This window comes from Desmodus rotundus, chromosome 4 (assembly GCF_022682495.2).
Source record: "Desmodus rotundus isolate HL8 chromosome 4, HLdesRot8A.1, whole genome shotgun sequence".
NCBI classification, from domain to species: Eukaryota; Metazoa; Chordata; class Mammalia; order Chiroptera; family Phyllostomidae; genus Desmodus; species Desmodus rotundus.
In genome coordinates this window covers 37327364-37353098 of record NC_071390.1, presented here as the reverse complement: position 1 = coordinate 37353098, position 25735 = coordinate 37327364, and the positions used below count along the sequence as shown (strand labels likewise).

The following is a 25735-nucleotide window of genomic DNA, read 5'->3' as shown; positions in this document are numbered from 1 at the left end:
TGACCTTTCACTTTACAGGATGACACTCCAACCAACTGAGCCATCCCGGCCAGGGCTCCCTTGCCTTTACTAATGTTTTATTTTAGCAAAAGTGAGCTGAGCCCAAAGGAGAAATGTGAAGCTAGTGGCAGAGAGAGTAGGGTGCATGGAGATTTTCTCAGCCAAGCCTGGACGCAGGTGCACTTAATATGAGAGTTTCCTGGAAGACTTGGGAGTAAGCCCAGGTCTGCTGACTCAGAGCCCAAGCTCATTCCTTCCTCCCAGGTCCCCTGGCTTTGGCTACCTATAGTTATACACTGTTAGAGTTGGAAGAAGGGCCCTTTGAGATTGTTATAAAATTGCCCTTCATTTTTACACATGAGAAAAATGAGTAATGTGCCATGTCCAAGTTCACATTTCAAGCTAATGACCGAGGTGGGGCTGAACTGAAGTTCTCAAATTCTTGGGTCAGTACTTTTTCTGTGAAATTTATCTCTTTTCAAAGGATGTGTTTTTCAGAGCTTGTGGGACATTTACAAATGTTTCTAAAACTTTAAGCTTCATTTGAGAGCACAGATGTTTATATCCAGTAGATTGAATTCACACATTAGCTCTTGGAAGTAATCAGATTGAGAATTTTTATTTGAATCTAAAACTTGTACTTTGTTTTTTCAAATTAAAAACAATAAGAATTCTTTCTTTTCCCTGGACACTGATTATAAATAAAGGTCTAATGACATTTTTACCTTTTTAAAAGACAATAAAAATATGGGTTTTAATCAGTTAAAGGAAATGAAATTTCATGAAACTCAGAGTACTTCGTATCTCTGAAAAGGTCACCCTACATAAAGAGGACAAAAATAATTTAAGTTCTCTGAAAATTTCTACTTATAGTTGCTGCTAAAATACAGACACCCAGGTGAAGTCGAACGTCAAATCAACAACGATAATTCTCTGTAGTATAAGTACGTCCCATGCAATGTTTGGGACATGCTTATACTAAAATATTTTATTTGTTTATCTGCTATTCAAATTTAACTGTGAGTCCTGTATGTTATTTGCTGAATCTGGCAACCTTATTTCCACTGTAATTTTTGACAACATTATTATATTGTCAAAATAAAATATTCAATATTTATACAAAACAAAATTTAATATTTTTGTTTCTCAAGATATTTATATCATCAAAATTTCAGTGCTAGGCATTACAAAATCAATAGCCTGTCTTCAAGGGTTTTAGGGCGGATCTGAACAGACAAGGTAGATATTGCGCCGAGTGCAGCTGTGAGAGCAGAGATCGAGTGCGCAGTCAACCTGGCGATTCAAGGGGGGAAGGTTTCTGCAGTAACTGATACCTGGGCACAGGTTTAACAAGTGAGGGGAAGAAAGTTAACCGTGTGACGAGACACACGAAGGCTGTTCCAGGCAGAAGCAATGGAAACGGTGAAAGCTAAGAAGCAGGAATCAGCAGGATGTGTGTTTGATGTAAGAGGCAAAGAGCGGGGGGAGCTTTAAGCTGGGCCAGAATTACGCCTCGGACCGAGCATTCTGCTGTGACTCGGAAGGTACGTGTCAGGAGTGGAGGTAAGGAAGTCAGCTTGGAGGCCCCTACAGTAGTCCCCTCATCTCAGAAATGATGGATCAGGACTATGGCTGTGACAGTTGAAGAAGGAACAGACCCATTTGCAAATTTGGTCATTCGAAACCAGTTTCCAGAAGTAAAAATCGCCAGTCCTTGCCTTTTAGTTAGATGTAGGACTCACAAATAGCAGACGATAACTAAACAAGTGTTTTCACTTTAGGCCAAAAGAATCGTATATGTCGTAAACACATACAATTTTTAAAAGACTCTTTCCATTGTAATTAACACACGTACAAATGTGTTAATTACTGGTTTTCTTTCTGGTGGTTATCTTGTGAGTGTACATAGCTGAACGCCTGCTTGCCAGGCAGGTGGCAGTGGTCTACGGGTATTCAAGAAAAGAACACTGGTATTCACTTCCCTAGCATTCCTTCCCCAGAGTTCTCAATGAGAAGTAGCATCTAATTTATTTCTGTCGGTCCTTGTGCCACCATCGCCCACCTGCTGTTCTGGCCTCCTCTAATGTGACAACCTACATGAGCCTCTGTCGTTTTCATCCCCTCCTTCTACAAGGGGCTGGCCACTCCACAGGTGGCCTATCACCCTTTCCCGAACAGGGTTTTCTGGATCCATTGTTCAGTTACAGCCGCCTTCGTGTAATGCCTGCTCAGACGTCTGTGTTTGAGTTCAAAACAACTACCATCGGAAACACCACGCCGAGTGTTTCCCCTGAAACATGCAGAATTCCCCTGTCCCTTGGAACCAGGCCTGCACTGTTAGACGAGCTAAACCAGTGTATCAGTTTCCGAATGTGTTTGCACCAGGTTTCAGGCCCTGGCCAGGTTTATGATTTTTCCCCGGACCCTGGAGGCACTCAGTTTTCTCTGCCGGCCCCAGTGAAGTTGTTCTCTCTCAAACCGCTTGAATCTTGGCCGAGGGATTCATTTTTCTTCCGCGCCTTTCAGAACTTTTATGTCGACTATCTTTCCTCCAGAACCCACCTGCCCCTCCTCCTCAGAGATCTTGCCGACTCAAGTCGAGTCCATTGATGCAGCTCTTTTCAGTCTGCTGCCTGCTGCAAGGCCTCCTACGGCAAACCCTCCCCGCTTCTCTAGAGACCTGCCCCCCGACTTCTCTCAACATCCTTTCCGTACCCCCATCTGCTTCCCTTCGTAGCTCCTCTCTAAACTTCAGACAAGTCTATTGTCAGGGCTATTTTCTCTCAAAAACTATTTAAGTCAGCTCTACTATGGTATAATTTATATACATGTCAAAATACACTGTTTTAAGAGTAAGGTTTGTAAGTTGTAGCAGAGGAGGAGCCATGTAGCAACCAGTGAAATGAAGATACAGAACGTTACTGCCCAGTAAAACTGCCTGAGACAATAAAAAATGTCCTATTCTGTGGTGTCCAACACAGTAGCCGCTAGCCCCATGTTGCTGTTGAGCATTTGAAATGTGGATAGGGTGGCTGAGAAAATGAACTTTTAATTTATTTGCTTTTTTTAAAAAAATTAATGACTTGAAATAGCCACAGGTGACTAGTATATTATGCAGCCCAGACATAGAACTTTTCAGTCACACCCAAATTTTCTTAATTCCTCTTCCCAGTCAATCCCCCCTCCCTACTCACCAGGTGCCACTGGTACTGGATTTTTGTTTCTTCCTCTAGAGCTTCATATAAATTGTTATATTGCTCATCCTCTTTTCTGTCTGGCTTTTAAAGATGGCTTTGTTGAGTTGTATTTCACGTACCACACTATGCATGCAGTGAACATGTATAATTCAGTGTTTTTTAGTATATTCATAGACATGTACATGGGGCTTCTTTCACTCAACACAATGTATTTAAGACTTATTCATGTAATTACGTGTCATACTAGTTTGTTTTCATCTGTTTTCTGCCTTAATAGAAACCTACATGTAAGCCGTGTGCAGTGTTTGGATGAGCAGGAGCCCTGAATCAGAAAGAACTCTGTCCATGCTCCCGTTGCTCACCGCAGCCCACACTCGGGGGCCATTGTCTTTGCTGCCTCGGTGAGGTGAGGGCTCACCTGTGGTTTGTCTGGTCACTGTCATATAACAAAAGGCCTCTGGTTACTCTCTGTCACACATGTATGCTCATCTAGGAAATTAACACGTTCATGTAACTGTAATAATTTTAAAACGTGGAACTTTATTGAAAGTTAGAAAAGCTTCTCCCTTCCTCCTGTTGGAGCCTGATGGGAAGCCCCTGGCAGGGGGCAGAAGTGTGGGCTTTGTCCCTACTTTCTCGTTGTACATTAACCCTTCCTCCCCCAGCTACCAAAGCTAGCTCATGGCCGCTCCGAGGTTGCAGCAGATAGAGGAAGGAGGCCAGGGACTACCGCTGATGTAATCTGTCCACGGTTCCTTCCAGCTGTCTTGGAGGAGTTGAAAGGTTCTTCTCTTTGTGTTTTGCAGATAATCAAAGCTGCCTCTGTTGTAGTTTTTAGGAGTCCCCCTCTGAAAATATTCATGTCTGCCTTTGGCATGACACAGGCTGGTCACTGGTATTTTTTCCCTCAGCATCTGGGATACTGCAGGCAGGCTACTCCTTCCAGAAGTTCTTTGGACTGGATTTTTGGTAGCTCCAGACTGACTGTTTTCCACCCAATGGCCCACAGATGATCACAAGAAATACATGGGCACTCGGGACTTGCCGCAGGTGGGACAGGGCATTGCAGGAGCTGCCAGTGCAACCTGGGCTTTCTTCCCCCTGCCTGCTGTCTTCTGTCAGTTGCCACAGCCTCTTCCATGGTCATTCTGCTCGTGGAAGTCCAGAAGACCTCCAACGAAACCCCTGCCTCTGCTCTGCAGTCATTGTGGGGGAATGGGTGGGGATTACTCAGTACACGGACGTGTTCGAATGATCCCTCTCTAATCCTCAACTGTCTGCATGGCCTTTCTAACCTCTGTTGTAGTCTGGAGGTGCTGAGTAAAGTAAGGTCTTAAATATGGCTTTCAGATACTCTGCAAATGCTAATACCTCATTCTGAAAGGTGGAGGTGGTTGCGAGTAACTTCTTATTCCTCAGCCAATAGAAAGATGGAAGGAGTCTCATTTTACACAAACACAATTCTTATGTTTACGATTTTTGCCAGCATTACAGCATCAGCCTTTCTCCAGTAGTCCATCACTTGTAGGAGAGAAGGCATGTTACTGTCAACCCTAGCCACTCCCCAAAGCCCAGTTCTTCAAGTGGCTTTCTTCCCTGATCTCCAAAGGAGTTCTCCCTCAGCTCCTTGTTTGCACCACCTTTTCTTTTTTTGTAATTAATTGTAAGATCTTGTCTTTTACTGTGTTATTTGTGGATATGCCTTGCGTTGAATTGCTCTGAAGATCGATCTGTCATATAAATAACTTTGTATACTTCTGAGAAATGCACATGGATTTGGGTGTTCCCTTCATGTTCTGCAGTCTCCTCCACAGGAGAATGAGGAGTGTGTTCAATAGCTGAGAAGACAAAGAGGCTGTAGTTCACTGTGTCCCTGACCAGCAGGAGGGAGGTTTAGGGATTTGCTGAGAACTGGACTGGCTCTCTTGAGCAGAACTGATCTCTTGTAGGCCGGTTTTGCATGATGAACATAAATGCTGCTAAATTAAAATGCCACAGTTTGTGTGCTGTGTGAATAATAAAAACCATGATTTTTTTCAAGCTAGATGTTTTAAAAACTATGGTAAAATAATAGTACCTATATCATAATGTCGATATTCTTTTTTGCTCAATTTTATTATGAATTGCATAGCACTTGAGTATATCTTAGTTTATTAAATACTTAAATACTCTGCATAATTCTCAATAAACCATTTCCAACTCCTTTTATTCTGAAATAATATTGCATAGTTATTTTACTTTGCAGAATCTCCTAGATTTCCCAAATGTTAATATTATATCTGATAGCAAATAATGTTGCTTTGGAATTCAAGTAATGAGTCTTACAGATTTATATATTGCTACCAAGGAGAAATGACTTAGTAACTTTCCTGGGAGTTAGATGAGAAGCTTGTCAGTATAATAATGATTGCATCTATCATCCTTTCAAAACTTATTCTCTAGAGCTTAACCTGAGGCACTTGGCCTGGAGGTATCCCAGGCACTAACACAAAGCAGCGTGGTGGCCACCTCTTGCACATGTCATGAGTTCTTTGCTTGGGTACTTTGTGGCATAAAATCAGAAGAGGAAATAGACTTCTTTTATGAACTCAACATCCCTTTCAGTAAATTGGCTAAAATGAAGTCTTCATTCCCAGACATAAAACTTTAATGAGAAATAAGTAGCTGGATTGCTACAATCCCCTTTTACAAACGGGCCTAAGATTAGTATCACAGAAGGGGGATAACTGTTTTGTACTTCGCAGTTGAGTGTTGTAAACTCAGATTTTACTATTCTACACATTGGAGAAAAAAATTATTAATGAGTAGACTTCATGGACGATTCATCCTTTATTGATCCATGAATTCCTTCATTTTTTTAAAATCTCTGTTATATACGAGCCATTGTGCCGGGTGGGAATGGAAAGATACATGAGGTTTGGAATCTGCTTTCAAGTGACTTTAGAAAGAGGTAAGATATGCATATGAAAATAATCGTCATTCCAAATAGGAAGTTTGTCTTTAGAGAGGTAATATCAGTCAGTTGGGTATTTGTTGCACATATTCTCTGTGCTGGGTACAGTCATTAGCAATGGTGATACTGTAGTGGAGAGGGCACGGTATCAGTTCTCAGGGAGCTGTACGGCTGGCTCCTCGACTGCCCCAGTAGCTGGGCAGGAATAGACAGTGTGAATTTTAACACATGTATAGTTTTCCTTCCCGGTGGCTACAGGCATCTCCCCAAATGCTTCCTAACTAGCGGCCAGTGAGAAGTGATCCTCCTTGTGTGCCTTCTCACCAATGTTACTTTTAGGGCTCTCTTATCTCTCAGCCCTTCTATGGTGCTCAGAAGCCTCTTGTAGATTCAAAAGTAGTTTCTTCAAGAATTGTTAAGACCCATTGTGAGTAAATGGTACACAGCTGAAATTAATTGCTCTGGCTCTTGTAGTCTATTTTTTTTTAAATCACACCTACAGTATAGCACTTACTGATATGAGTGCTTTACAGATATTAACTCATGTTATCTCCATACAAACACTACGAGTAGTTTCTTCTATATCCTCACAGGAAATGTGAAGACTGAGGTGCTGGGCGGTTAGGTCACTTGTCTGAGGCCATTATCCTAGTAAGTGGCCTCTCTGGGAGCCTGATTCAAGGGCCTGGGCTTATCGGTAAGACTCAGTGATGCTTTCCCAGAAACCCCCCACATACAAGTTTTATTGAGATATAGTTGGCATACGACGTTGTATTAGTTTGAGGCGTACAACATAATGATTTGATGCATGTATGCCCTACGTGATGATTGCTGTGGTAAGTTTACTGAACATTCATCACCTCATAGACTTACATTTTTTTTCCTCATGATGAGAACTTTCACCCCCTACTTTTTTAGCAACTTTCTCTTAATTTATTTGTGTTCAGACTTATTGAGGTTGCTTAGCTTGGCACACAGGTGCCCCACCCCCAACTGGGGGCTGCCGCTCTTCCGGTGTTTCCCATGCCCACCCTCCTGGATGTCAGAGACGGTTGGAATTTGGAGCTGGGAGTTGAGAAGAGGGGTCTGGCCTGTGAGCCATCCAGTGCAGGCGATGATTGGAGCTGTGGATGTGGATGAGAGGGCCTGGGCAGAGAGTGCAGAGTGAAAAGAAGAGAGGGCCCAGAATGGGGACTTGGAAGGCTTCGGTGTTCCACAGGAGAGCAGGCCGGATCTGCAAAGGAGACAGAGAAGGAGCCAAACACTCTTTTACAGAAGCTACTTTCTAAGCTTCAGTTTTTTAAAAAGACATAACAAGCAACCAATGGAAAATAAATCAGTCAAAGCCTTCCTATATTCATCTTTTATTTGGTCAGGAAAGAACTTCATTGTTTTAATGAGTAACATGCAAGTAGACGGATATTCTCCACCCTGTGATGTATGAGGGATGTTTGCAGTCCGTGCATTTCAGGAAGGAGCCACTAGTACCAACTGATGAAAAACGTTAAAATAGTACCGTCACTTTCCCTTGGGCTTCCTAGAATTTAGGAAGTTAGTATTTGGCACATTTCATGAACCAAATTTTCAAGCAATGCAAAATGAGACTGCATGGCACAGTAGTGAAAAGAGACTTAACAAAAATTAAATTAAAAGAAGTAGGGGAGAAATCATCTGCAACCCTCACTGCAGTGGTAGCTATGCCTATAATCTCAGCGAAAAGGAATTTGAGCCCAGCTGGCAATTTGCAGTAGGATTTGCCTTTCTTCCTAGATACATTGACATCACTGCCTGCTTAATAAGGACAATAGTGTCAGGCAGAAGCTACATAATAATAGCATTGCTCCATGCCTGTTTGTTTTCTGAACTCCTCACTATTGTTAATTAGTTAATGCTCCCAGTGTTATTAGCTGATCTAAGAAGTACATCTGAGAAGGTGGAGTCTTCACTCAGAAGGATCTGAGTTAGCGTAAAAGCCTGCTGGGGGAAAAGAAAGAAAGAGAAGAAGCCTCAGCTATGGGCGGAATGCTTCATCATCAGGCTTCAGTGGCTGCTGGGTACGACACCAATGCACTAGGAGGAAATACCTCTTCAGATTGCACATTATCCTCTAAAGGGTTTACAGCTGGATGCTTTCTCTCTATTTTGGCCACTCCTCCAGAGACATTCTTTCTTGATAAAGTGACAGAAACCATGAGCAGCAGAGCTGATTGTTTAAGTGTGATGGCATAGTTCAAAGTGGAAAGAATATTTTGTCAGAGAGGGAGTCCCTGACTCTCTTGCTTTCTGCCAATTAATTCTAGAGAAGCTAGGAATAAAGCGAGAAAACGTGATGCAAAGGGTGTGCTGGGGAACGAGATGCCTGAGCAGACGTTGCTGGTGGCTGAGGGCAGGAATCAGCAAAAGTTACTGACCCTCCTCCGTGCCTGGGGCCGCATGGGTCAGTCACACAGAGTGAGCTCCTGGTTCAGTCCTGGCACAGACAGGAGAGACGTACAGAGAGAGGCGGGCAAAGCCATGCAGAAACCCTTTAAACAAGTGAAATCAAATGTATATTCACAATATTTATTAAAAGTCTCCAGAATGCTAGATCTGTGCCAGATAGTGGCTGTGATCATCTGCAGCTATGGGAAATTAGAAAAGTAATTTAATGCTCTTTAGCCTCATTTCGCACAATTTGTAAAACAGGAATTTTAATACCTACTTTACAGGGTATGGATACAGATTCACTAGATAATTTATGCAAAACCTGGCACACAGTAGGTATTTTATACATGTTGATGAATGTGAGAATGAATGAATGAATGAATGAAATGATCACAAAAAGTTCCTGGAACATAATAAATGCTCATTTTAATGGCTCTATTCTTATTATGGTATTACTTTGTAAGCTGTTAAATAGGATAAAATAATCTCTTCCTTTATAACCTAGTGGTTGACTAAACCTCACAACTCTGCCCATTGATATGTTAATAAACTTAAGGTTGGATAATTTGCATCCTCACAATTCTGTGGAAGGGGATAAACTAGAATTATTACTGGTATTTTGTTGCCTCCGTAGCTTTACAGTGCTTGAACAGAGGCCAAAGATATAGAGGCACTACACTTCAGAAAAAGCTCATTTCTGGTGGGCTTATGGGTTTTGATGCTTTCAAAAGTGGATTTTTTTAAATATTATTTTTTTGAATTGCTTGTAGCCAGCATATAAAATGTGGTTGGTTTTTTTTATATATATTGATCTTTATCCTGAAGCCAAACTAAGTTCACTTAGTTCTAGGAGTTTTGTAAATTCCTTAGGATTTTAAACGTAAACAATCATGTCATCCATGAAAAGTGCCGGTTTTACTCTTCCTTCCAATATTTATGACTTTTTCTTTTCTTTGTCTTAATACACTGGCTAAGATCTCCTATATAATATTGAATAGAAGTGGTAAGAATGGAGAACTTACTTTGTTCTTACTCTTAGTAGGAAAGTATTTAATATTTTACCATTAGGTATAAAGCCTTTTATAGGTCTTTCATAGACATTTTAAAATCAGATTGAAGAAATTTCCTTCTATTCCTAATTTGGTGAGGCCTTTTCTTTTTAATATCATAAGTGGGTTGCATTTTGTCAAATTTGGTAAATTTTTAATATCATAAGGGGGTTGAATTTTGTCAACTGAATTGTCTGCATCTGTTAAAACAATCATGGAATTTTTTGTTTATCGTGGTACATTGTCTTCATTGATTTTTAATTTTTCACCTTTTTTTTTTATTGTTCAGGTCTTCATTGATTTTTTTTTTTATTCTAATGTTAAACCAAGTTTGCTTTCTTGGGGCAATTCCCATTCTGTTGCTAACTTTGATCATGCTAATGTTTTCCAAAGCATTTTGCACCTATCTTGAAGAGAGAGATCATTCTATATTTTTTGTTGCTATTAGTTTCTTTGTGAGCTTTTGGCATTAAGGTCATGCTCTTCTCATAAGTTGAGTTGATGTGCCCCTACTTCTCTAGGAAAGTCAGTGTGATATTGACATTTCTTTCCTAAGTGTTTGAAAGAAGTTACTAGTGAACAAATGGCACAAAGTATCCCTTGTTGGGATGGTTTTGTGATTGCAATTAAAAAAACAAGACAAAACATAGGCTTTTAAGATTTTTACTTCCTTCTTTTTTTTAATTTTTATTGTTATTAAATTACAGTTGTATGCCTTTTCTCCCCCATCCCTCCACCCCACCCCAGCTGAACCCACCTCCCTCCCCCACTTCCACCCTCCCCTTTGATTTTGTCCATGTGTCCTTTATAGTGGTTCCTGTACTCCCCTCTTCCCACTGTCTCCCCCCACCCCCGCTATTGTTAGATTGTTCTTAACTTCAGTGTCTTTGGTTATATTTTGTTTGCTTTTCTCTTCTATTGATTATGTTCCAGTTAAAGGTGAGATCATATGGTATTTGTCCCTCACTGCCTGGCTTATTTCACTTAGCCTAATGCTCTCCAGTTCCATCCATGCTGTTGCAAAGGGTATAAGCTCCTTCTTTCTCTCTGCTGCATAGAATTCCATTGTGTAAATATACCATAGTTTTTGGATCCACTCGTTTGCTGATGGGCACTTAGGCTGCTTCAGTACTTGGCTATTGTAAATTGTGCTATGAACATTGGGGTGCACAGGTTCTTTTGGATTGGTGTTTCAGGGTTCTTAGGGTATAATCCCAGCAGCGGAATTGCTGGGTCAAAGGGCAGTTCCATTTTTAGTTTTCTGAGGAAATTCCATATTGTTTTCCACAGTGGCCTCACCAGTCTGCATTCCCACCAACAGTGCACTAGGGTTCCCTTTTCTCCGCATCCTCTCCAACATTTGTTTGTGGATTTGTTTATGTTGGCCACTCTGACTGGTGTGAGATGGTACCTCATTGTGGTTTTAATTTGCATCTCTCTGATGGCTAGTGATGCTGAGCATCTTTTCATATGTCTCTGGGCCCTCTGTATGTCTTCCTTGGAGAAGTGTCTTTACTTCCTTCTTGTCAGTTTTGGTAAGTCACATTTTTTTTCCAGGAATTTGTTTCACCTGAATTTTCGATTTATTGGCATAAAGTCATGAATAATATTAACTTATCTTTGTAATATCTGTAGGCATTGTAGTGATAGTCCCTCTTATATTCCTAGTATCTATAATTTGTATTATCTTTTTTGTATTAGTTGTTACTCATACTGTGTAACCAACCACCCCAAACTTAGTGATTGAAATAATAACATTCATTTAGCCGTGGGTAGGCCATTTTGGCTGAGAGCAGCTAAGCAGCTCTAGGGTCCAGGCAGGGGCACGCAGGTGTCTCAGGTCACCTGCATGTTTCCACAAATGGCAGAAATTCCTTCTTTTTTTCTTAATGGCTAAATAACATTCCGCTGTATGTGTAAACACACTTTCTTTACCCTTTCATCCGTCAATGGATGCTTAGGTTGTTTCCAAGTCTTGACTATTGTACAATAAATAATGCTGCAATCCACATGGAGTTGTACATATTTTTTACACACTGATTTTGTTTCCTTCGGATATATGCGCAGATGTGGAAGTGCTGGGCCATATCGTAGTTTTGAGGAACCTCTATACTTTTTCCACAGTGGCTACACCAGCCTGCATTCCCACCACCAGTGCGCTAGGGTCCCATTTCTCCGCATCCTCGCCAGCACCTGTCGTTCTTGTCTTTTTGATAACAGCCATTCTAGCAGGTGCAAGGTAATGGCAATGTGGTCTTTATTTTCCTGTTTTTAATCCATGGCAGAGGAAAAATAGATAAAAACTACTTTATAAAAAGCCCTACACAGTCACAATTTTCAGAATTATTTGTATTTTTATTGTTACTTTCTACATAATGAGAGTTGTCAAGCTTTATAAAATCTGAGTTACCTAAAACTCAGGATGATCTGTTTATGAGAAGACTGGTTTTATTGCAATTCTAATGGAAGATGGCCTCATGGAATGCAGTAGTTACTTGAGGAATTTTGTTATTGCTGTTAACATTCCCAAGTATTTATAAAGACTGGGGAAATTATTTTCTAATAAACATCACATTTTTATTTTTAAAATGTCACCATTATTGTAAAAAAGAGTTTACCAAAAAAGTTTATAAAACTTGTAAAACCATTGATTGGAAGCAGAATTGGCATTTTTATAACTTGAGTATTCATAGGTTCTGGAGTCTTTAAAAAATAAGTTGGCTAGGAAATTATTGTTAAAAATAGACACAGGTATTGCATCTGTGTTAGACTGCCAGCCAGGATTCTGTGCTTCTGCTGCCAGTGTAATGGATGAGTTCACTAACGGGGTAACACACGCCTGTAGTGAGGTGGTGTTTCTGTTTAATTAATCCTGCAGTCATCTCTATTATCACTGGTGGAATAGAGAATTTGACCAAGTTTTACTAGATTTTAGTTCCATGGCTGCAAAACAGAACACTGTATTTGAAGTGTTCATGTATATTTTATCCTCATTGAATGGACCGGGTCGGCCAGTTTCCTTCTAAGGAATGGTTAATGGAGTTTGGGATCTGGAATGCACAAGCATGTCTACAAGGGGCAGTGCAACCTTCTGGGCCCAAGTTAAATTAGATTCAAATTAAAGATACACTGGAGAGAATTTCAAAGTGGGACAGAATAGTGTAAAATCCCCACAACCGCAGAAGAGATCACAATTCGAATGTGTTGTTGACTGATCTGCTGGGCTTCCTGCTGCTGGGCACAGAACGTGGCTGGGTGTCTGCGCTGAGTGCAGGGTTTGTTTCTCGGGCGGGAGGAGGGACCGGGGAAGATTCAGCACACCTCCACGGTGGCGGGAGCAGCCCCGTGCCTGCAGAGCCGTGGTACAGGCAGCTTTTTCCGTGTCAACACCTGCTCATTCGGAACCGGACCAAGACTCCCAAAGAGCTCTCAGATGGCCCAAATTTTGTATCCCTGCCAATCTGCACTAGAATTTAATAACAACCTTGAGGTGAAATGTAGGCCTTTCCTCATCGCTAATCCTTAAAACCATCTGGCCTTTCCCTTTCTCTGAATAGCAGTGTAGTGTGTGTATGGGCAGGGGCTGGGGATGCAGGCAGGAGAAGGGGAGCAAACTTAATCTTACTTTTCCTAAAGGACAGTCCATGTCCTTCAGAGCAGATAGTTTCTTATAGGTCAGAGGCCTAAGCATGTTCTCCTCGTAGCTTCCACATCTTTAATTGCCAGGTAATTGTTTGAAATTTGCACCATTCATTAACTATTGACAAACCTCCAAGTTTAGTTTAATGAAATAATGCTCAAAGGAAACATGTGTCTGCAATCATGATTCAGGTACTTTTAAAAAAAGGTTACACATTTCCTCTTTAATTTTATATGAAGTTTAGCACGGTATTCGACGTATGGGAGATACTGCATAAACATTTCTTTCCTCTGTGCCTCTCTCTACAAAGGAATTGAGGTAACTGAGTGGGACATGTGTGGAGTATTATAGTAAGTTAAAATATAAAGCATGAGCTTCTGCCCCCACCCCAGGGGAGTAAGTGGAACACAGTGAGCCAGATGTCCTGTCGTCGCACGGAGGACATCGTGTCTGCAGTCCCGTCGGAGGCTCACCCCAGAACAGATGCCCGGCCAGTGCAATGGCATTCGGCATCAGCTGAACTTCTTCACGTTGGTCTTGCTCACTCTCACTCTGCTGAGCACTTATTGAGTTGAGTTTAGGCATCTTAAATACATGTGTCGGACCCTACTTCAACAAAGTGCCAAAGAAATATTTGTTACCGAGTGACTTAATAAAGAAGTTCTAATTGACTTCCACAGTATAGAGAATGTACATGGTAACATGCCTTTCCGTCACTCAAGTAACAGGTTCAAGGGCTAGCTCTCCATGGGTATTACATAAATATACATTCACACATGAGTGTTTACAGGTATGCACATGCATGTGCCTGTATGTACATGTACATGCATATATACCTAAATATTCCAAGCATCACTAGGGTTTTGACCCTACTGTCCGTACGTTCTTTCTCAGAGACCCTCAGAATGGTATGTCACTAACCACGTGGTGCCCTAACAGGGGGCTCAGCACACTATGGCCCTTGAGTCAAATCCAGCCTTCGTGTGTGTAGCTTGCAAACTAAGAAGGTTGCAACTTTCAAATGGTTGAAAACAAGTCAGAAGAAGAAGAATATTTGGTGACGTGAAAGTGATATGGAATTCTAATGTCAGTATCCGTAGAGATTTGTTGGACCCCCGCCGCGTCCATTCCTCATGTGCTCTGGCTGCTTCGGTGCCACAGCCGCAACGTTGAGTAGGTGCCCCGAAGGTCCTCCAGCCAGCAGAGCCCCGAACAGGTGCTCTCTGGCCCTTTGCAGGACTGGTTGCTGACCCTACCTTAGAACACACAAAAAATGACTAGGATGAAATCTGCCTGAGTCAAGCCGTACCTCACAGCATTTGCAAAGATATTCTCCCTGCCCTGCCCGTTTTAAAAAAGAGAAATTGGAAAAGAATAACAAAATTGTTCTCCAGTTTTATCTTTTTTAAAAGGGCCTCATAACTTTTTCCTCCAAAACATATTCCTTTGTTATCTCAAACAAGGTGTTTTGAATATTCAAACTTTACCGACTCTTCTGATTATATCCTGACATGATATAATAGAAAGCTAAGTAAAACAGACTTTAATTAGTCATTAGTCTTTTTTACAATTGGTCTTGTAAAGCAACGTGGACACAAGCATCTGCCAAGACGTAAGTAGTGGGATAGGGAGGAAGAAGAGGACTTCTAAATGCACTTGGGGACCGTAGGTGCCTGTCTGTGTGGCTCAACCCCAGGGTGATAATGCCTTGGATTTATATGTGCTGCTTTTGTCTTTCGTGATGGCCGCATTGTTTCATAAGCATTTGTTATTGAAACTTACTGGTAAGAAGCATGTCATGTTATTTCGATTTTGTAAAAGGAAGGGGCTATAAATTCTGCAAGTCGCTCTTTCTATGGCAGTAAGTCAGAGCAAAATCCAAGAAAATAGAGTGATTCTTCTTTTTTTTTCCTCAGACATAAGTCTCTGCTTGGTTAGTGTTGTCGACAATTTAATAAAGAATTATTACCTGAGTTTAGGCTTGAATATCTGACTGGTTTACTCTATAGCATTCAGCATATGGTTTAGTTTCCTACCCGAGGCTGCTCTAATATCACCTCATGAGTCAACCTAACTAGATGCTTCACTTTCTAGAACCAAGAACCTTTGCTTGCTTTTGTGCTCCCCTCCATCCCTCGTGTACTGGGGCGGCAGATGATCACTGAGTAGGTCGCCAGTTTCCTCAGTCTTCCTTTATACCTTTGACATTTAGTTACCACTTCAAAGAAGTATTTTGCAAGTGAACCTACTTTCCTTAGAGCTTGACCAGAACACACCAGCTGAAGAATACCTCAGTCAGTCATTGCCTTCGTCCTGTGATTAGATTTCAGCGTCACAGAGTGTGTACACTTGGAGACTTTGGAAACCCTTTCCTTTTACAGATATGGAACCAGGGGACCAGGAAGGGTAAGGGGCTCTCTGAGGTCTCACAGCTACTGGGAACAAAGCTGGGCTAAGACCTGCTTTCCCTTACTTGTTGACTTGTGTTGTCGTTCCTTTGGGGCGCATTAAATATGATTATTACATGAAAATAAATAACAGGCATTTAGTGAGATAGAAATGAGACTTACCTCCACAACATACATAGAAAAAGTTATTACATTACTTGGTTGATGTGCTCCATCAACCTTTTGGAAGAGTTATTAAACTAAGTTAATAAAAGGTAAGAGAAGTTATAATTAATCAGGTAGTATAGCGGTCCCCCACCTTTTCGGCACCAGGAACCGGTTTTGTGGAAGACAGTTTTTCCATGGATCAGAGGGTGTGGGGGATGATTTCAGGATGATTCAAGCCCCTCACATTCAAGCTCACCTCCTGCTGTGCACCCGGTTCCTAACAGGCCCAGACCAGCACTGGTCCACTGCCCAGAGTTTGGGGGCCCCTGGTAGGAAATAAGTGATACAAAACCATGCCTATTGTTCATCTTTGGCGATAAATATATTTGAATTGAGTACATAGCTTGGGAACCACTCACATTCACTGTCAGCCTTTGCAATCAGTGTCTTGGTTTAGAGGGCTTTTGGGGGGGAATTACTACCCTGATAGAATGGAAGGCTCAACTCGGTTGGCTCATTACTATCTTGATTTACTTTTCTTGGAGAATCTGAAACTGTAAAGAAGCAGCATCCATGGACAAAATTTACCCTTGGATAGGGACCAGAGACTCTGTACCTGACCTAGAAACATTATTCTGAGTGCTGACCATTTCATTCTGTTCTACTCGTATATGACCCCACGCCTGCTTCTGTAAGCACCTTGTACATGGGTTGTAACTGTTGGTTTACTTGTCTTCTGTCCCCTCAGTTACTTGAGGGCAGGGACCAAGTCTCATCTCCCAGGTGCTGACCACGGTGACCAGCAGGGTGAGGAGGTGAGCCCATGGTTGCATGAATGCTGCTGTTGGCACAAGTGCCTGAGAACATACCATCTTCCTGTGCTTCACCTCTTCTAGTAGGAAGCGTGATGACTGACTACTAAGTGGCTTCTGATGCTTGTTTGGAGAATCATTTGTCCTCAGGAAGATAACTGGACTTTCTTTTTGTTCATATAAGCTGTTTATAGAGAGTAGCACTGTCCAATGGAAATGTAATCTGAGCCACACATATTTCAAATTCTAATAGCCACATTTAAAAATCTTTTTAAGGTGTGAAATTAATTTTAATATATTTTGTTTAACTGAATGTAACCAAAATATTCCCACTTTAGCATGAGTTAGTATATAAAATTATTACTGAGATACTGTGCATTGCATTTTTTCATACTATCTCAGTGAGATGCTAAATTATCATGGGACATACCTGATCTGTATTTTGTTTCATAAAATTTAATTTTGAAAAAATAGATTCACAAATCCAAATTGTTCCAAACACACTTTAATGTGTTCTAGTATCTCAACTGAGTCTGTTTTCAAGTTTAAAGTTTTAAATTAAACAAAAATAAAAACTCAGTTCTGCAGCCAAACTAGTCCCATTTCAGCGATGGCTGGTGGCTACCATATTGACCAGCACAGATTATAAACTCGTTTTTAAAAAACCTTTCCTATATGTTTTCCTTTATTCCAACCTTCTATCACCTCGAATCGCAGCATTTCGGATTATGGGCGAGTGTCTTTGAAATCATGTGGTCCAGCTCCCTCCTTCTGCAGGGGCCCAGAGAGGAGGCGGCCTGTCCAGTATGTTTCATTTGCCCACCACTTTTGATGCAAACTTTGCTCCCAGTGCTAGGCATGACCTGTCTACTTTTGGGGACAGAGAGTACAGGGACATGCACTCAGGGGTCTTCCACCTACAATGAAGGATCCTGCTCTTTCTGCTGGCCAGCGTGGGTGTGGTAGAGAGACCTTTGGGAAGCCGGCCCATGTGCTTGCCCCAGGTGCTCCTGTGAGGTTGCACAAGCAGCTGGCAGCCTGGGGCCAGCTGGCTCTCCAGTGCTGAGGTCAGGCCGGTTAGTTGGATGGACAGCCTGCTCCAGGCACAAGTTAGGGGGGAAGGGGGACAGACCAAGTGCTTAGACAAATGGAACCGAGGCCAGCGCTTATTTATCCAAAGGTGCCACCCTATGAGGAATGTGGAAAGGACCACCCCACCCCTCAGCCACAGCCCGTTTTTGTTTTGTTTTGTTTTTTTAAATTTTAGGACTTCATTTATCTCATCTGAAAATGAAGAATATGTGACTGTGGATTGAGAATTTCCCAGGGCACTTTTTTGTCATTTGTATCCATTGACAGGTTCAGAGCCTGTCTCCTTTCTCGCTCCCCATGTGTTAGAGCCTGCTTGAGTTCTTGACATCACCTTTATCTCAGATGCCAAAACTAATGAAATGACGATGGATCCATTTTTCTTTGTAAAGGAAAAATATTTTGACTCTCCTATGGCGAGGCTGCTCTGCTCCTGAGAAAACTGAAGTGGGCGCAGCACGAAATAGTTTTCATTCCATCACAACATGCACTTTGCTCGTTACCCAGAGCCGGGGGCGGGGTCCGGAAGGTGCAGCCTCACTGGTGAACTGAGCCATTTCTCTTTTTCTTATCCTTCCTGCGTCTTATCCTCCATTCTCCTGTGTACTCCCTGTTTTCCACTTTGCTACATCACCATGTAATATTGTTTCAAAACGCAAAGCTGTTGTAACTTTAAAATTACCAAGTGACAGTATCATCGCCATAGAAATCACACATATTGTTTGTGTGTCAGCTCAGCTCAGCGATGTGGAGACAACAATGTAAAGTGACAGCCAAGAGTAGCCAAGTTATTAACTGGCTGAAGTCATAACCAAAGTTCGTCTTCTAATCCTGGCAAAGCTGCATGCGAAAATGGAGGGGAACTGTTTCTGGCTGTGGTCTCTGAAGTTCGTAAAACATCCCAATGAATTCATTGGGTTTATTTTCAGTGGAATATTTAGTCACAATTTTTTTTTAAAGTTTGGGTTAGAAATTATTTGGGGTATAAACATTACTTTAGATACCGAACTGGGAAGTGATTTTTACTTTTTTGTACTAGTTTTATGCTGTAATAATGCACAGATAGGAAATATTCTAAGTGGAACTTGTTGCTTCTGGTAAGAAATCTGGAATTATTTTGCGCAAAATCATGAGGAAACATTTAACAGGAGGAGTCACTTTGTGACATAACTTCTGGTGACAAGGGTTGGAGGGAGGCAGACCAGGACTCCTTGCGACAGTGTGCTGGTTTTCAAACTGTGCTCGCCCAGGCTGCCTTCTGGAGGAGCGGGCAGGGAGCCAGCAAGCGGGGGCTCCAGGGTACCACTCTTTCTCTCAGCCAAAGAACGCTGCTGTTACACAGGGTCCGACACAAGGCAGGCCTGCTTGAGTGCGGGTGGTAGGATAGTAATATGGGTGTAATAATTTATAGTTTTAATTTGAACATTCCACCTAAAACGTCATATGATGTGCTTGAGTATGATATTGTTATGTTACAGAATTACATGCTTATGATTTTGTAACAAAAGATTTTGTAACAAAAAAGTGGCATTATTTGTGCCGGACCCTATTTTTATTATAATTGCCTTTCCTATAGGATGTATCCAAAGGAAAATTTCTGCAGTTAATAGAAGTTTGAAAGATCACTCTTTTAAATTATTTTGAAAGGATGGTTTCAGACTTCTTCTACGTGGAACTTTTTAAAGCCAGAACAAACTTTTTTTTCCTCCTTGAGAGAAGTGGTGTAAGAATTGTTTTTCCTTAACTTTCAGGAGCTTTGACACCCCGTGCATAGGCCATTGCCATCCTGTGTGAGTCCTGCCCCTCACCCCTCATGGCCAGTGTCGGGGGTAGGGCCTGCTTTCTAGAATTATCGACAGAGCCGTCCATTCAGTTTGGGGGGAAGAGAATGTGTGGCTCTCTTGCGTCAATGCCATCGTGCTGAGAATAAGTATACAAGTTGCGGAAGAGTTACCTGTCAGGGAGCACACTGGGTGAGCAGAAGGGGACCCATACCTTAGTCATGTAGCCATCAAAACCCTGGACCCACAGGACGCCTTCCTTGGCAAGGTCACTTGTAGAAGTTTTTCTGGTTTAAAAATGGAGGACAAAAGCCCACATTTTCTGTAAAAAAGAAAAACTAAACAAGCTATTTCTTAGAAGGTTAACCACTTACTGAGATCTTCCAAAATCCAACATAACAAAAAAATTCATATCATGACAACTAAAAGCCATAATGGTTTCTTAAGAACATTTCAGGGAAGCCAATAAATTATTCTAGAGAGGAGAGCATGGAAAGATGCCCATGGCAAAATTAAAAAAAAAAAAGAGAGAGAAAGAAAAAGAAAAAAGAAAAATACCTGTGGCTTGTTTTCCTAATTCCCAACTATCTTCGGCTGGTAGAGATCAATGGGAAAGTGCAGCTTCACCAGCCTCGGAGGGATGAGTTAGGTACCTTGATCAAGAATACTTATAAGTACATTTTAAAGTGTCATTAGGTCTATGAAGGAGGGAAAAAAAAGCCCAATGCCAGTGGGAAACCAGCCAGTTTTTGAGCTGGCTGCCCTCTTCAAGTTGCTGAAAATAAGGAAGGAAATTGTATGAATATTCCTCAAAAGTACAGGATGATTTTACATAGAAAGCATACCAAAGTTTTCATATTTATTCTTTTCTCTATCCCATCTATTCCTCTTATAGTAAAAATCCTGGTTAAAACAAAACACTTTTACCATGAAGATCCCACTATGGTTTATGGCTTTTGGATCTGAGTTACATTTAATTCCACTCCTTCCCTCTCCCCTCCTGTTTGCCCAACAATCATTTCATAGGCAATGGAGAGCCGTTCTGGAACATTTTCTTCCTGAAGAGAGTTTCTCCGGGGAAGTAAGTACAGGAGCACCAGTACGCACAGTAGGCCCCCAGGAACTGTTTGACCAGAGTGGTTTTCAGTGAGGCCCAAGAGGGGTGTGCAGGAGGACCAGAAAGGCCATGGTCCCTGTACCTTTCCCTTTCATCCCCCATCACTGCCTGGCAGAGATTGTAAAGCACCTTAGGAGGGGAATTACCTTCCACGTCAGAAATACAGTATGCGGCAGTTTGCGGGAACTCACACTCGGGGCTCCTTGTGAAGCAGGTGGACAGCAGCCCCAGAGAACCCCACCACATCCTCACGCAATGCCTTTGGACTTTTTGCTTTGGCCTTTCACCCGCTTTCTTCGTCAGTCCTGCAAAGCTAAGTGCACTGATCCCCAAAGTTCTGGACTTTGGGTACTGGAAGCACACACACTACATCTTTTCAGCAGAGTATCATCCTTTATTCTGCTTATTTTCTCGATGAATGTAGGGTTCCTTACCAGGGCCCAAATGTTTGAGGCCCAGTCTCGTATTTCAGACGTTTCTTGCTAACGCTGTGGAACGTGTGTGTGTGTGTGTGTGTGTGTGTGTGTAAGTAATCCCTGACTTATTAAATTTCTTCCAGTGCGTGCGTCCTAGCAGAAGATACCCCAGCAGGCCTTGTGCAGTGCTGCTGCTTCACTTCACATCATGAATATTCAGAGGCTGCAGTCATTGAGGACTCAGGTGGCAAAAATAGTAAGGTGATTGAAGCAAATCCTAACGTAAAAGCCAATCTATGTTGGCTCCTGTGACTGAGAAGCCCTGATGACAGCCCCTATTCTCTGACCCTCAGACCACACGAGAGGAGAGTCCTGGGGACTCCTGTGAATCAGGCATCTGTTCCACACACCAGCATGCTCACGTCTTTCTGTATGATGTGTTGTAATCAGCATGTTGTTTTTAAAAGACAACAGGCCCTTCTGTAGTCCTCTCCCACCAAATGCATTTGGGCTGATAGTTCGGCATATAAAGCATGTGCTGTGACCACCAGCACTGCATGCATTGTTTTCCCTGTCGTGCAGTCAGCGTCTCCATAGCAGAATTTAGTGTGTTTTGTGAAATCTTATTTTATACATTTTGTCACCATCAGCAGTTCAGTTAAAGTAGGAACTGCTCCATTCTGTTGCGGGTTAAATCATGCTCCGTGCAGACCTAGTGGTGATGCATAAATTGCAGCCCTGTCTTTTTTTCAAAGGATTCTAAAATAGGTTTTCAGAATTAGTGCTGGATTTTCACTCCTGCATGTGTGGTGACTCTTGATTTTTTTTCCTCCGGAGAAGCATCCTTTGCAGCATTCCCCCTTCTGAGGAATCACTTAGACACTTCCAGCTGGTGGCCGGGATACAGCCATAATACAGCCTCCTCTGTCCCAGCTGCCCTTTTCACTACGGTAAATGTATTACAATGGCTGCACTCTTGCGTAAAGGTCCAGGTAGAGGAAGGTGTAGGATGAAGTCTGGAAACCGTCGTTTGGGTTTTTAAAAGCTTCAGCTCCGACAGCATCTTTGCATTTTGAATGTCTTCCTGCTTCTAGCCAAAGGTTTCTCTCCAGTGATTGGAATGCTGCTGTAAGCCCTGATTAGAGGTGCCTGAGGATATCACCTTTTACCAGGAAGCCCTGCGTGCTTGAGAGGATCTTTTTCAATGCATTATGGCTCATGCAGCTTCCCAATTAAAGAAAAATAGGGATTTAGAAATCAATGCTGAAGAAGAGACTGAGAAAAAAAGGAAACACCGCAAACGGTCCCGGGATCGGAAGAAAAAGGTAGCTATGTGTGCCAGAGCTTGGATCTAGCCTGGCTTCTTTTTGTTTTAATCTCTTCCCAGCATCTGTTAGAAGCAGTAAGGGCTATTTTTATGCTGTGTAGAGTGTAAATTGGGTGTGTAAATTGGGAACAGATGATACAATCCTATGGCCGACCATGGCCATAGGACGGGGAGGCGAGAGAAGATTGTCCCCTTTGTGGGGGTGATTGCAGTGCTGATGCGGAAGGAAAGTGTGCTTTCACTCTACACAGGCACCGGCGCGTTTCTGTGACAGAGGAAGGTGTGCAAGGGAGTTAAAAGTAGTTTCTTCCCAGCCCAGTCAAGGTTAAATGGACTGCGGTGACTTAGGCTTGAGGGACAGGCCAGCCAGCCAGGCTTTGTACTTCCTAGAGGTCTGTCTTTTGGAAAAGAAGCTTTTGTGCTAGAACTGTGTCACATGTGTGTGTTGCTCAGCCAGATCTGTGACCTTAAGGATGGAGCTGAAAAAGTCATTTCCTGCTTTGTGTGTGTTTTTTCTTTTCCTTTCATTTGGCCTCTTTTTCCTATATGGTGCTTTTAGTTAAGTTGTGCAATGAAAATAAGCTGCTAGAAATAACTTTTTTTGTTTTTGTTAAATACAGCTAAAATCATAGGCTTGTTTTTGTCTGCTGGGCGAGGGGATAAACTTGAATGCAGGAATTCCCATGACACGGCAGAGCCTTGCACCCTTCAGCGCTGATGGCTTTAAATCAGAGCACAGGCATCGATCATCCTCTCCCATTATTCTAATGCAGGGCAAAACCCAGGAATATTCTGGGTCAGTGGTGTTTGGTTACTCACTGAGCATTTGGGGCTGTGCCCTTAAATACGACTCCCCGGTGCTGACCCAGGAGAGAGGCCGCAAAACACTTTTTTTCATGGCAGTTCATAAAATCTGATGAAAACTCTGTGATCTGAATACAGAAGTCAAGCCATAAACCATTTTTATGTCTCTTTGTGAGCATTCCCAAGAGAAAGATCATCGTAATTTGCTCTGAGCAGCGATGCATGTGCTGTCTAAATGACATGCAAATTTCATCCACCGCGTGCACCTCTCCTTCTGTACATACCCAGCTCCTCTGTAGAGGTGGGAATCTATAGAAGACGCCTCTGCCTTTTGTTACATGGCAGACTGTACTGAGACTGAGTTTGGAGGGCTGCGGTTGCTTTGCTGCAAGATGTTAAATTTAGATAGTTCTGTCTTCAGTATTCTTGTCAATAAACTTCTGGAATATATGGTCGCAAAAGTACAAACTTAAGTTAGGAAATTCTATGCAGGCATATTTCAAAGGCTTGAACAGCAGAACTGTTATGAAATTGCTATATCTTGCTAGGTTCTGGTCTAATTGCATCCTATGAGGTTTGTCTGTGGGTAGGTCGCTAGTGATTGCTCCTCCCCACGCACCTCTGTCCACCCTCACCATGATAAACTGGCTTCTAAGAGACATGGGGAAAGGTACATACATTTGTTTAAAGATATATGCCATCTTTACTATCAGCACTCTTCTGTAAGAGAGCTGAGCTGAGCCAGGGTTATGGAAGGCCTTCGGCCTCTGTGCCTAGGCCCCTGTTTGACTTGGAAGCAATAGGACAAGAGTGAGGCAAACGGAGTTTCTGGGCTCACTGAGCTGGAGCAAATGCTTGGTAGACCAAAAAGCTTTGTTATGAGTACAACGGAGTCTGTCCAATGTAAATCTCTTAGCAACCAAAAAGGAACATGGAGAAATATCAATATCGCTATTGTCAACGTGCAAGCAGATTTCAGTGTTTTGTTCCCATGACACTGAGAGTAGATCCCAAAGTGGCTCGCTGGATAACACTTCCGTTGCTGTTACACTTGTCATTCTTAACACAGTATAAAATGTATATTCCCTGTCCAAGCTACTTGTATTAGAGAAGACTTGATATTCATAGTCAGATAAACTATGGTGTTTAATGGACTACTTTTTATGCACAAAGTTAAGACTAAATTACTTGGAAGTTATACCCAAGATTTCTTTCAGGGATAAAGCATATATAACACTTACTCCTGATAAAGTGAATTGTTTTGACTTGGCGTTTCTTTTTCCTACCTTCTCCTAAGATCCTAATTAAGGTGTGTGGGCTACTTTGCTCCATATTGTAGGCCTCATGTCCACTGAAAAAGCTGCTTTTAAATATTTTGTATTTTATTATGGGGATAGGTCCTCTTGTTCATGTGCATAAATTTCTCCTAGGATCTTTTAATTACAGAAACAACTTGTAGGGTATCTAATTTATAAAAGAAGAAGTTCGTTTCATGGCCCCCTGCAATTCAGGTTTGATTAAGCCCAAGATAAACTCCCTTGACTGCAGCTGCATGACACAGCACCACACGGCACCACACGGCACCACACAGCATCACAGCCTGGGATGTTACTAAGGGTTACGATCGAACTATAATATGTGTGTAAAATTAACACTGAATTCACATTTCAGCAGTGTTTTTTAAACCCAGTAAGTTATACACTTGGTCTATTGTGAATATTGATAGCTATGAATAAGTAATTTCCAGTCAAAAAAAAAAAGAAAACTTCTAGAAATTTATACTGAGTTGAATTTTAATGATGATGTGTTTTAGTTCTTGGCACAACTTTAGTGTCAAGTGAAAGGAGATCTTCCTATTTGTTAAAAAGAAATGCATCTGTATGGATGAATGCTTAATCTTTTTATCACCAATTTTTCTGGTTTCAAGGAGAAAAAAAGTTTCAATGAGTATCTAGCTTAGAAGTTTCTACCTACTGCATTTACAGCTCTCCCCTGCCCACACTTTCCATTGCTCTTCCCTGTTCCTGGTGTATTTTGCCCTTTCCTTCTCCTTTGCTGATGGGCTACTGAGGTGGGCAGTAAGTGGGAGGTGAACACAAGGTAGGTGGAATGCCTTTGGTATGGTTAATATCAATCCCTGCCCTCACTAAGCAACTTGCAGAGAGGAAGTCTTTAGTTATATCCCCTGCACCCAGCTGGGCCCCATTCGGCAGGTGTCGGCAGGTAGTGGCCAAGCTGCCGTGGGCCGTGAGGGTTAGAAGTCACAAACGTTCTTCAGTGCCTGCTCTTCCCTTGTTGCCACCGGCTCCGGGTGCCGTGTTACCTACCTGTTCTGCCCTCTTTACAGACACTAAAGTATGTGTCAGTAGTGAGGCATTTTAGGGTAATTGACCTCAATTTCTTCAGTCAATTTTTATTATGTATGCTTGTGGGCTTGTATGTATTTATTATGTCCTGAGGAAAACATTTCTGAGGTGACCTTAGGAAATTTATACTAAACAAGGAAACTTTATGGAGTGCCCCTTTCCATGTACGTGTATATGACAGACACAAGGATGTCCTGAGGTAAAA

The 25735-nt window shown here is 42.0% G+C and overlaps 1 protein-coding gene across 4 annotated transcripts in view; it reads left to right on the top strand.

Annotated features, from left to right (window-relative positions):
- Positions 1–25735, top strand: part of ANK3 (ankyrin 3) — a 616244-nt gene that overhangs the window by 282335 nt on the left and 308174 nt on the right. Inside the window, exon 1 of one of the 4 annotated variants that reach the window (XM_045196000.3) lies at positions 21577–22358. The exons of 2 other annotated variants lie outside the window; for them this stretch is intronic. In XM_045196000.3, coding sequence (XP_045051935.2) covers positions 22245–22358 — 114 coding nt within the window. In that variant the 5' untranslated portion in view covers positions 21577–22244. Of the gene's footprint in view, positions 1–21576; positions 22359–25735 lie in introns of those variants that run through there. One more of the 4 variants, XM_045196001.2, reaches the window with a different exon arrangement.